Source organism: Habropoda laboriosa, unplaced genomic scaffold (genome assembly GCF_001263275.1).
Source record: "Habropoda laboriosa isolate 0110345459 unplaced genomic scaffold, ASM126327v1 scaffold145, whole genome shotgun sequence".
Lineage (NCBI taxonomy): Eukaryota > Metazoa > Arthropoda > Insecta > Hymenoptera > Apidae > Habropoda > Habropoda laboriosa.
Genome location: NW_017100307.1, coordinates 802123 through 815395, shown reverse-complemented (window position 1 = coordinate 815395; position 13273 = coordinate 802123). Strand labels below are relative to the sequence as shown.

The 13273-nt window shown below is 39.9% G+C and overlaps 1 protein-coding gene across 2 annotated transcripts in view; it reads left to right on the top strand.

The window, feature by feature from the left end:
- The window catches only part of LOC108574044, a 53573-nt gene extending 41939 nt beyond the window's left edge, over nucleotides 1-11634 (top strand). The window contains exons 3-9 of one of the 2 annotated variants that reach the window (XM_017936549.1): nucleotides 3387-3595; nucleotides 4451-4731; nucleotides 5548-5982; nucleotides 7240-7440; nucleotides 8714-8934; nucleotides 9708-9832; nucleotides 10600-11634. In XM_017936549.1, the coding sequence (XP_017792038.1) occupies nucleotides 3387-3595; nucleotides 4451-4731; nucleotides 5548-5982; nucleotides 7240-7440; nucleotides 8714-8934; nucleotides 9708-9832; nucleotides 10600-11594 (2467 nt within the window). In that variant the 3' untranslated portion in view covers nucleotides 11595-11634. The remainder of the gene's footprint in view (nucleotides 1-3386; nucleotides 3596-4450; nucleotides 4732-5547; nucleotides 5983-7239; nucleotides 7441-8713; nucleotides 8935-9707; nucleotides 9833-10599) is intronic. The other variant, XM_017936548.1, reaches the window with a different exon arrangement.
- Nucleotides 11635-13273: the final 1639 nt, after the last annotated feature.

Below are 13273 nucleotides of genomic sequence, written 5' to 3'. Positions count from 1 at the left end.
CTCCATGCTTGGCTTTGAAATTTAGAGGAAAATTTTGGGGAGGAAGAAAGTACAGGAAGTGCAGAATTTTTTGGGTGTAACTTCAGGTTTTGTGCGAGGAATGAGTTGTTCGATTTTTTGAGAAACAGAGAAGGGAAAAATATGGAAAATCTAGGAAATATGGAAAAGTTTGAAAAATGTAAGGATAGACTATGAGTTATTCAATTTTTTTTAAAGAAATAGGGAATGGCAAAATGTGGGAAATACAGGAAATATAGAAAAGTTTGAAAAATCTAAGGATAGAATATAAAATATTTAATTTTTTTAAGGAAATGAGGATGGAAAAATGTAGGAAATACAGAAAAGTTTGAAAAATCTAAGCATAAAATATGTTATTCAATTCTTTTAAGGAAATAAGGATAGAAAAATGCGAAAAATGTAGGAAATACAGAAAAGTTTGAAAAATCTAAGGATAGAATATAAAATATTTGATTTCTTTAAGGAAATAAGGATGGAAAAATGTAGGAAATACAGAAAAGTTTGAAAAATCTAAGCATAAAATATGTTATTCAATTTTTTTAAGGAAATCAGGATGGAAAAACGTGGAGAATGTAGGAAGCACAGAAAAGTTTGAAAAATGTAAGAATAGAATACAGGTTATTCAATTTTTTAAAGGAAATAGAAAATACAAAAATATGCAAAATATAGAAAAATTTGAAAAATGCAAATTTCAAGTTTCAGGTATAGTTCAGTATAACTTATTCAATTTCCACAAATATACGGAAAACGTAGAAAATGCGCAAAGTTTGAAAAAAAATAAAATCTACTGTAAAAATTGTCAAGGCACTCTTCCAAAAATTGTATTCCTAATTTCTCGATAGAAATCCACAGAAGAATATAAAGAAATTAAAAAATAATTCATCCTTCAACATTCTCCACAATTTTTCTCCAAAGAGTGTACAAATTCTCAAATTATACGTTCTTGAGAAATTGAAAAAATAATACTTCCAAAATCATCAAATTAAACTGTCCTTCCAGTTGAACGAGCATTAACGTTATTACAAAAATCTGGCTTTTCCGCCCGGTGCCATTAGCAGCGCAACATTTTATCCGTTCCACAAAAGCGAGCGCGCGAAATGGCAGCGAAAACGACGCGCAATTTGAAAAATGCCCGCAAGATAGGCGGCCCGCCTCGAAACGAAACAGAATACAGGCGCGCATTCAAAGTTCCGATAACGGGCGCGCGTTTTAATGGTTTTACGATTGTCTCGTAAAGTGCATTAATAATGCCGGAAAACAGCCAGCCAATGGGAAATCCGATATCGATGCCTCGTTTCTCTTAAAATAATGCGTTTGATCTAAACGAAAGGCGATACGTACGACGCGTGAATAACACGCCAGCTCGTGAATCTTTCAATTTTCCATTCGTTCGATTCTGCAAATTTTACGAAAAGAAAATCCGAACGATTTCTGACGGAAAATTACTGTACAAAATTGCACGTTAAATGAAAAAAGAAGGTTTTCGTCTCGAAGAGAAATTTAGGATTCTCCAAAACAGTGAAATTAATATACGAGGATTTTTGAAATTTTTGTCATTCGAAAAATATCGCACAATGGAAGAAATTCTTTTGCAAATTTGCGCAAAGTGGAATTCAATATTCCTCGGTAAAGAAATGAAAAATGAAACTTCCAAAAATTGCATTGGAGTCTCTTTTATACATTGTTCCCAAGAATAGATAAGGATTAAATGAAGAAAAGATTTTCGACTCGAAGAGAAACTTACGACTCTCCAAAACAGCGAAATTAATGTATCGGTGCTTCCAAAATTTCCATAATTCGAAAAATATCGCAAAACGGAAAAAAGTCCTTTCCAAATCCGCCCAAAGTGAAATTCAACATTCCTCGCTAAAAAAAAAAAAAAAAATAAAATGAAACTTCCCAAATTTCTAGAACTCCCAAAAATCGGAACAATATTTTTCCCAAAAAACGATCAAAACAAAATTGATCGATTACACATCGCAGAATTCGTAAAATCGTACCTCCGATCGTCGAAATGGGAAAGAATTCGATAGCGAGGGGCGACAATGAGCAAAAACGTTAATCGATGGAATTCCACGATTTTCGTCGATATTCTCGAATCGTTCGCGTGTGTCACAGCTTCTCCCACCCTCTCTCTCTCTCTCTCTCTCTCTCCGAGAGTAAGAAGAAGTTAAAAGGAAGTTTGGTATAAAAGGGACGGGAAGGAGGACTGTGCACGGAGAGAAATTCCAGCGACGTCTCGCGTCCCCGAAGAGTTATGGCTCGGGGGACACGAAGAAACACGGCATGCATTTGCGAGTAACCGTATAATAGAGCCGCATTGTAGCGATGCCAAATAATTTCGCCAGGGTCAGCCCGAAATTTTCGAAATACAGAAATTGCACCTGAATCAAGCCGGAAGTGGCGGGGCCCCACCCGTCTAGTAAACTGGCCGGATAATATAATGGAAACGCGTAGCCGGAGAAATGAAGAGGGGCGTGGAAGAGGGAATTGTCTCGTGCTTTTGCGTTTAATAGCGTGGTAACGAGAAACAGAGAATTTGGAAAATATACGGTGAGAACGAATTGACTCGCACAGCGAGAAATCTGAACAAAGAGCAGATGAATCATGCTGAAATATACCTGTTACGCTTTAATTCTTATTCACTCGTTTTTTCAATCTTCCTTAATTTCCGCGGAGAGACACGGGGTGTTCCGTTTAAAAGGCACATGGTGGCTTTCGAAACTTCCATTATATCACGAATAAAAAATAAAAGTATGCAATTTTTGCTTCCTACACTTTTTCGTACAATGATTAGTTTAAGTGTAATTTCAGATTGTCAAACAGGTGAATTATCTTGCATAAAGAATTTCTCTAATGAAACAACTAATTTTCGTAAAAATGAAATATACAAGTTGCGGCTGGAAGTATTGCAAAAGCAGGCATATAGAGATTCCTTATGCAGAAATAAATAAAAAGTGTGGAATAAAATGTTTTCATTCAGAAAATAGATTTTCTCTAAAACAAAAAATTTTATCCCACATTGATTCTTTCTTTTGCATAAAAAATCACATTCTACCTGCTTGTAAAATGCATTTTCAATTACACTCCGTCAGAAAAAATTCGAATGCAAAAATTTTACCCCACATTCGTCGTTTATTTTTCATAAAAAGTCACTTCCTGCTTGCTTGCAAAATACCATCGATTGCGCTCCGTCAGAAAAAAGCCAGCAACATCGACAATGTCATTTTTACGAAAACAAAGATTCTCGTTCCGAAAAATACACCCACAAACGCAAATAAGAACGACCCAGAAAAATGGCAATTTCACACGGCACAACTTAATGCGTCGCGTATTATTTACATAGCTGTTTCCGGATTTATTTGCAGCTCCGAAATAGGGTACGCTGGTTCGCCGCCAAGGGAGGTTCTCACCAGGGGCAGGAGCATAGATTCCGTGGACAGGCCTTTTCATCCGAGCGACTGGGTCGACGTGAACCTCGAAGTGCCGAGCACACCGAGGCCGAGCTCCGCGCTCACGAATTTAACCGTCGACACGAGCCTCTATCCGGCCACCACCACCACCCCGACGTCCAGCTGTAAGCTCGCAATTTATCGTTAGCTCGTATTGCAAGCTGTATCCTTAACGAGAACATGCTCGTTCCGACATGCCCGCTGATAAGGATAGCGCCGCGTGTATCGCGAGCCGTCCTAACACGCTCACTCCACGACTGCACATTGGTCTGCGTTTTGTAAATAACAAGCACCCCTTTACCTCTCTCTCTTTCTCTCTACCAACCCTTGAAAACAGCAGGAGAAAAAAAATAGGCTGGAAACTATGTGTTTTCGGCGTGGCAAACTTTTTACCGCTATTTCCTACTCTGTTCTGCGGACTTTCGGCTCGTCGTTGCTTCTGCCAAGATATTTTCGATGTAATTTTTTTTTTTTTTTTTTTTTGGTTGTAAGTGTAAGTTGTTTTTGTTGTCAGTTTTGTAGAATTGGGTGTATTTTTTTGAGGGGAGGGTGGATTATTCGAGTCACTCAGTCACTGGCTAAATTTTTTTTTTAATTATGAGGGGTAAGTACTAAACATGTGGTTTGATACTAAAATTGGAAGAATTTCAAAAGGTGGAGTTCATCATTTTGGCTTCTGAATGGCTCACTTGAAGATCACCTGAAGTGAAGATATGTGTTTCAGGGGGTGAGAATAGCTTTTTGAGAGATTGCGGGAAGGTTGATTTGGAATCGAATACTTGTGGTTTTTAAAATAATTCTTAGGTAATTTAAATGGTTTCGAAAAAATGGCAAAAAATGAAAGGAAATTTCACGTTTGATTAAAAATTTTAGAGTCCAATAGGGTGTAATAAATTTCTTGTATCCAAATATTCTCGTTATTAGCTTTTACTCAAAAATAATCATTATCCAAAATATATTACCATTTCCTAAATTCTCAGGTTCAAATTTGAAAGATGTCACCCCGATTCCCCCTCCAAGGCGCAGGAAGCGGAACAAGGGCAGGCCCTTGCCGCCAAAACCGGACGAAATTACTGCGGAAAATCCAGCGAACGGTCAAAAACGACCCGAGACAGGCGACGAACCGTTATATTCGTCCGTAAGATCGCCAAAAAGCAGCGGGGATGAACAAGACACGGAAGAAGAGGGGAAACTGGACAAACATCGGTCGGAAGACGCGGAACGCGATGGAAGAAGAATGAAAGAGATTTACGAACACAAGGCGAGTACAGACTGTTGGAAATCTCCATTGTAAATGCACCCTGCGACTCGATATTCAAGGGAATATTTACCTCATCGTGTAAAACGGGCCGCGATTCGGCAAACAAAAGGAACAAGGCGTTCTTGCTCTGGGAATCTGTGAAACAAATATCCGGGGCGACATTAAAAAATATTCACGGATCGCGACGAATCGAATTTGTCGTTCCTTATTGGTGTAAGAGGGGAAATTGGATTACGGGTTTGTTGAATGTTGCTTTTGGGAGTCTGAGATTCTTGGGAGTTGTAGATTTTGGGTTTGTGATTTTAGTTTGGTGTCTTTTGCGGAGGGCGAATGGGTTTGGGAATTTTGATAAGGTGAGAAGTTTCAATTTTGAGGAGTTTGGAGTGTTGGAGGAATTTGAGGTGTTTGAGGGATTTCAGAAATTTGAGAAGTGAGAAAAATTAGAAGATTTGAAAATTTTAAATTCCGAAAGTTAGAAAATTTGAAAATTTGTAAACTTGAAAGTTTAGAAATTTGAAACTTTGGAAACTTGAAAGTTTGGAAATTTGAAAGTTCAGAAGTTTGAAACTTTAAAAATTTGAAACTTTGGAAATTTGAAAATTCGTGAATCCTAGAAATGGAAAAAATCAGACAAATAAAAATTTCTAATCTGCACACACAATCCTCCACCATCCAATACCCTCAGTGCAAAAAATAATCCCACTCATAACAAAATTTCAAAACTCATCATACGATCACCAATGCACCTCCCTACAAAAGTTACAATTCCTCCTTTCACCCTTCGTCGTAACGATTCGACCGATTTCCGGGGCGCAGGTTAACGGGACCGGAAGGATAATATCGAGCGACGTGGTTTCCGGCAAGAGGATTTTCGAGATCAACCAGCAGCAGCAACAGCAGCAGCAGCGTAAGGCTCATGAGAACGATGAGTACGAGAAATTCGCGAGGAACCGGACAAGCAAGGACTCGTCGACTCCTAATCGCGAGGAGAAGAAGAGGCCAAGGGAGGTCGAGAAGCAAATGAAGGATTTCTCGAGGGACGCAGAGGAAACGAGCAGTAACGCGAGGACTAAGAACTACAGCACCGTCAGTCTGCCGAATTACGACGAGTTGGACGTGGCTAGGCATCGTTCGAAGGGAAACGAGGACGGCCATGAGCAGCAGGAGGACAAAACGAGGAGGTCCAGGAGACCCGTCAGAAGCAGCACCGGATCCCTTCCGGCTGAATCTTTCCTCTCGCCGTTTTCAGAGGTACGCAACTTCCATTTTCAAGGGACGACGCTTGTCTTCGTCAGGTCCTTCTGCCTTTGACCAACTCGCGGATTTTTCTATCAGGAATTTCCCATTTTTCTTCCACCCATTTTTTCTTAATACTTTGCATACGGGGATTTTTTTAGGAATTAGAACGAGATTAATAATTCGAACAGACGTTTTCGAGAATTCATAATTTATTCGATGCGTTGGTTAACGTAACAGACAGGAGTCGACAGGGAAATGAATTTTGAAATTAAAATCTAAATTTCGGGAAAATTTCAGGAATTTTCAAAGTTCTGAAGATAGGAACGGAGCTGATAGAGTACACTATTATCTATATCATTTTGGCAGAGGATTTATAGGGTATCATCGCATAGTTAATAGTTTTCCAAACAGAAAAAATATGTACGCTTTTCACAGTTAAAGAGTTAAACTCGGACATTGCGAAGACCAGACGAGTTATATCCGATGAATTGAGTGAGACCATGTAAGAAAGATTGAGTAGAGTTTAAGTGGAACAGAAGGTCAGGTAGATCAGGTTGTTCAAGAACAGTAGTATATTAAGTGAGTTAAATGGATGAAGAAGTTCAGGTAGGTTAAGGAGATTAAACGTACCAGATGAATCAAATGGGCCAAGTAGATCAGATAGATTAAGGAGGTTAAACAGACCAGGTGAATGAAATGGAGCAGGTAGAACAGGTTGGTCAGATATGTTGCGTACACTACGGTACAGCAGGTGGATTAAATTGATGAGGCAGAACAAGTAGAAGGGTCAATTTAGACACACCTAATTGAGCAGGTAGCTCGGATAGATCAAGTGTATCAGGTGCACTATGATTCAGATAATTATTAAACGGTATCTACGCCATCGATTCTTCGCTAAAATATCACAAGTGCGATAAAACTTTATCTATCTATCATATATATATCTACGTAAATTACAAAGAAATTCTAAATTTCTAATATCACTAGTATTTTCATATCTTCAGTCACACCTTAATCTCATCTCACGTTAACGGTATCAACGCGATCAATTTTTCGCTAAAATATCGCAAGAACGGTAAAACTTTATTATCTCATTTCGTTAAAAAAAAAGATCCACGTGAATTACATAAAATTCTAAATTTCCAAAATCCCAAATATCTTCAGAATATTTTCCTATCTTCGATCACACCTTAATCCCATCTCACGTTTTTTAATTCGCGACTAAGAAACACGCGCGCATAACACAGGAATTTCTTTTCTAATTCTCAGAAAACGAGCGTTAGATTGGAAGACTACATCCCGAGATCTGCAAACCTCTCTTCGTACCAGGTCCTCGAGAAACTGGAATGTGGGCCTAACGGTGTGGTTAAAGACAGCATCGTGAAGTACGATCCCAGTAAATCGGACGACTGGGAGCTAGCTGACACTGATGCTTGTGAATTGAATCATCCAGGACGATTCTCCTTTGAGGTACGCCATATAATTGACACTTCCTCTTGTATAACGTAAATGCTTACAGTAAATACGAGATATGCACCTACGTATAGATAAATAGATGCACATCGAACATGTATACACAGACAGCCAGATCAAAGCAAGAGACACAAGCAAATAGATAAATAGATACGATCAGAGAAACACATAAATTCGAGCTGCATAAAATTACACGAACAATCAAATGCATAAATATAAACTACAGTCCGTAGAAAAAATATAGATCGATCGTTTAAGATCGTTAACCCTCTACTATCGAGACACCGTTTTTGGGACGTAAAGCCCGATACGGAGTCTACGAAACTCCTCAACTTTCTTACTGATTGAGTAGACTTAGATCACGAGAGAAAATATTCTGATAATTTTTAACGAGGCCTGAAGCGGTCACGCAGTACTTTATCTCGAACGTTATGGTATATAAGAAAACTTGGTTGATAGATCAGTGCTCGGACTGATTGAATAGCTGGTTGTTCGTTGGTTGGCGTTTGGAACAAGACAGGTTCGAAATTCGGAAGAGGACATGCATCTAAGTTACCGAAGGCGGCGTTAAATTCGGGAGGTGAAAAAATGGGAGAATATAGAAAATCGATTATTGGTCGTAGCTGGAGAGGTGTCTGGGGTTTGGGAAATTCCGGAAAAAAAGGAGATCGGACATGGAAGAAGGAAAGTACTACCTTAATAGTTAGGAAGTCGGAACAATAGATCGTAAAAACGAGTCTTGAAAACGCTGTTCGTTTATGATTTTACCGAGGGTCCGTGTCTCTAACCGTCTCGGCTAATCCTATGGGCCGCGGGGTCCTTCAGGTCCATTTTATAACTGCCTTGAAATCTTAAACTAAAGAAAAGAAAATGTTCGGTACGGAACACCGATGACAGCTTTTCTTACCGATTTACCTTTATCACACATTTTCCTAATGAACGTTGTAGAACAGAGTAGTTGGTTGTATCAATTTGATTTTAATACAGTAACGTTGAGTTCTAAATAGAACGGAAGGAAACAAAAAAGGTAGAATCAGCGGAGTCTCTGAGACTCCGCCTCGACGGTAGAGGGTTAATTAAATCACAAATTAATACTTCACACACAAGGTAGCATGTGACAATTTATTTTCATCGATTGGAACTGAATCTGAGGGGAAACCTGAGATAATATTTCATGCTAACTCGACTGAGATAAGTGGAAAGAAAAAGAAATGGATGGATAAATAACTGGATACAGAGGATAATACCAGATAAATATATACAAGAGAAGGATTTTCAGGATATTGCAACGATCAGCGAGGACAAGAAGATCCGTGAGGACGAGGAGGACGTCGTCGACTTCTCGAATCCTCGAGAGGACGAAAGAGGAGGAGCCAGGTTGGATCGAGATGGCTCCAGATCACCGATCTACTTGCAGAAACCGGAGGCGTTTGGAAAAACACCATCCCCGGTACTTGGCGAGCCGGAGTACACCGAAGTGGATCCAAATAGGTCGGTAGAGATTATCTATGCTCAGTGTTCCGAGGATTAGGCGGGTTTAATTGGGGTGCCCAGATGCCAACCGGCGTAAGTCCATATTCCGTGGTCTTAACGTTCTCTGCTCGATACACTATAATCTTCCCTCGCAACTTTGCAAACTTATTATATTTACTCGCGTGTGCATTAACACATCTGTTCGAATGTTCCGTTATTTTCACTTATTAAATGGAGAAAATATTTGTAATTTTTTTCCATTTTATTTAGTATACATGGGTGGCTTTGCAATTGTCTCGTGATAGCTTTCTTAATCTCTTAGCTACGGCAGGACTTTCCGCGGTGCTGCGCCTCTGTACGCCACAATTTGACGCGGAATGTGCCTAAATAATGCAGTATTGCGACTTGTGTCTGGCGCTGCTTTCCACTACGAAATTACAACAGAATAGAGATTGTAGATGAATAAATAATAATTTATTTATGCGCGAAAGTCTAAGAGGTTAAACCTCGCGCTTCGCGACCGCTCTTTCGCGCGTTCAGACAACGAGTGAAGCTCTTCGGTAATTTTTTTTTGAGTCTCTACCTACGTTCCCGAATAATACGTCTCTGATTAGCGTCACATGTCATAGAATTGTCAGCGAGACCTGAATTCTGTCCTGTCCAATCGCATAGATCGCGTACTTGGCTCGTCTTCGACCTTTTATCTTTTATCCTTGTCTCACGTATTTGAAGAGTTTCGAGAGCATTAATGGTGTTTTTTTTTTTTTTTTTTGCTGGTTTCGTTATTGTAGATCTCACTTGAGGTATTTCGAGCCACCAAAGTTGCCGGACACTTGCAACATTTCGTCTGTCTGCGAGTCAACAGGGTCCAAGGAGCCGTTTTTCTTGGACGAGACGAAACATCGTTCAGCTTTAGGTAAATAGAGCTGAAAGAGGGTAGATGTGGTCTGTTTTGGAAAAACACTGGCAGATGTAAGAGGGTTTAGTATGTCAGCCTGTCGATAGTACTTTTTCTTTACAAGACACTAAAAGAAGGATGAGAGAGACGATGCGAAGGAAGCAGAAATAAATTTCAAAGATGCTCTGGAAACTGAATGATAAATTCAGAGTCTTAATCACTAGTAACACCACGATTTAAGACCAATTAAACCTCAATTAGATACCTGAATCTTGAACAATACTGCCATAAAAATTAGTTAAAACTATTTTAACTCTCTATAACGCCGTGTGATTTGCATGTTTCGTGTCCATTTATCAAAACCTCCATAAAAATTAACCTAATTACCTCTAATTACTCTAATTACAACTACTGTACCATCAAATCTTAATTAGCGAACTAAAATGTAAATCTTAGACACTCCAAGCCTAACATTCCATTGAATCCTTACTCTCCTTGCTCTAACGCCGACATTTTGCTTATCAAAACTACGTTGACCCTTTATAACGCCACGTGACTTAAAGTCCATTTATCTATACTTTCCAATTTTCCCGCAATAAGTCCAAATTCCTCAGATACCATTCAACCACAATAGTCCTTCTCACGAAGCAAGAAAAATCAGGTTACAGAGGTTTCAGAGATCGTAGTCACCGCTTCGCAACTTCCTTTACCAATCATGATGGAAGAGAAAGGACTCAACTATCTCTGTACGTGACTAGTTAAACCTTGCGCGTTCCATTTGCCAGATACGATCGTGTTGTCCAGCGGCGAGAGGCCAGAGTCCGATCGATCCGACCAATCGAGGATGATGTTCACCAGGAGTCTGTCGAACGAGAGCGAGCCAAACGAAGACGCGTACGAGTCCAAGGATCTCCATTGTCGCTCGTCCGGCCTGATCAGAACCATCTCCGAAGAGTCTCTACCGCGAGAGATGCTGGAGGAGCAAGAACTGGACAAGTTGTTCGACGAGAAACTAGCTAAAGACGTGCACAACAAGCTGAAGAAGAGCATGGACGACTGGAAGACGAACACACCGCCACCTAGTCCCGAGCCAAGGATCAAATCCGAGCTCCTGGACTCCGATCACTCGACCTTGCTCAAAGTGCTGAAAGAAGAAGCTGCCGAAGAAAGTAACCTGAGCTCGATGACTCCTAGCCTAACAGAGCTGGAAGCAGCTCTGTCCGATATGTTGGAGAAGGAGGAATCGCACGAAGGAACCAGAGAGGAGAATAAATCTGGTGTAACGATCGAGAAGCCCGAGTTCCACAAGCATTCTGACGGTTCCAAGGATCAAACGGGAGGATCAAAGATGAACGATCAGATTCTAGTCGAGCAGGAGTCTAACAGAGAGGTCCCTACGTGTTTGAAGCAGATCCAGGAGGACAAGAAACCGGCTAATAAAAGGAAAGTCTCGTTTTGCTCGTGGGAGGAGTCTGTAGCAGAGACAGAGGCAAGGAATGTCCGAGAATTCATCGAGGACTCGATGGATTTGGATAAGAAGGGTATTCTTCGACTGGACGAGGACGGAGGATTCGAGAACATGGTCGTTTCCATGGATGTCCCACCGGAGAAACCGAGCAGGTTGAACAGGAGTCTAGAGGATCTCATGGAGAACACGGAAATCGTTCCTACGCCACCTAGAAGGAGGAACAGGAGTGTCGGTGTGGCAAGGAAGGAGCCAGAAATGGCGCAAAATGGCACCGCCATTACCGAGGCGCTCCCAAATGATAGACTCATTTAATTGTCGTTAGTGATGATGATTGTTCAGGGTGTACTTAAAGGGACCATTACTCCAAGAATGTAAATGGACACAGGTTGATTAGGTAAATTATGATAATCGATAAGTTTCGACGATGTTGACGATTTATGGATACTTTTATGTGTTGTTGTTGATGTAACGAGGATCGTAATAAAGGATTAAGCTGCTCGTTCGATTATTTCGAGAGAGTCGAGTCGGTGAACCTTTCGCCAAGTCTCCGGGAGAAACTTTCTAACGAACTTGCCCGTTCACGAAGAAACGACGCGTCCCGAGGAAATCGCGAAACTTCGTTCCTAAAGTTTTCGATCAATGGGATCGCAGGTGTTCGCGTCTTATTGTTGTTCGGGGACTCGTCAGATTGTTTGTCCCTTGATGAAGGGGTTGTTCTGTCGCCTCAAATTAGGCTTCTACGATTCTAATTACTCGTGGCTGCGGCATTTTTCAAGTCTTCGCCAGAATCTCTCGGTATTTGATAATTCATTTCTCTGATTCGGTGCCTTTTTTTTCGCAAACTGAAATATTGATTTACAAAAAAATCAAACACAATTCTAATATTCAAAATGATCATTATTTTGAAAGACTTTCCATTTATTGGACAACTTACGAATTTCTTTTCCGAAGAAATATAGTGATTCTGAGTCGATAAAGTCTGCGAGATTAACAAAAAAAAAAGGCACCGAATCAATTTCTACAGCTGATACTAATTATCGTGGATTTTGGAACTTCTGAAAATTTTATTTTTTTTTGCTCTGTTTATCACGAGATAGATTAGGCAATTTTTTCTCTATCGTTGAAAGTATCGAGACTCTTTAAGGAGCGATGTCAGTTCGGTCGAAACTTTCGAAAGAGTATCGAAAGACAGAAAATACGATACGAACGAAGTAAGTTGACAAGTTTGTGGGAATATCGCGGGAAGAATAATTTGTACTTTCTTTTTGATATTTGTTCGAAGTCTGAAGGTACGGATGATCGAATAACGATCTTAAAATTCCGCTGATGCCGGCTGTTCGAACGGTTTTGCAACTTGGACTGTTCATCGAGTGCTTTTCACGTGCGAGCCGTCGATATCCGGCGACTTCGTTAGCTGAATATTTGGCGTTCCATTTGCGATCAGCTACTTGAAATGAAATCCCTGATGAAACCTGTTCGCAGAAACTGCCACGAGTTGCGATATAGTTTCTATGACGCTTTGACGGACGTAGCATCAAAATCGGGTCTATAAATCGGACGATCGTTCGTGCTGGCCACTTGTTTCTAAGAGGCGACCGTTCCATCTGTTATTCTCGTTGTTAAATCACATTTATTTCATCCAATTTTTCCTATATTTTATACTAATATAATTATCATTTTATCCGAGGGAGAACTCTTCCTCAAATTCAAAATTTCACTGCAATGTGAAGATTCGTAATTCTGAAATTCTCACTGAAAATCTATTACATTAAACTTCACGAAGAATAGTACTCTAAAAGATTTCCTACTTAAACTATTAAATCCCAATAAAAATCATTCACAGTGCTCTAAAAATTCCACGAAGAATAGTACTCTAAAAAATTTCCTACTCAGCTCCCAACTAAAATCGTCCACAGTGCTCTAAACAATAGACCATAATATTTTCGAGATACTGTACCCTTAATTTATGCAAAAAGAAATCAATTTTTTGG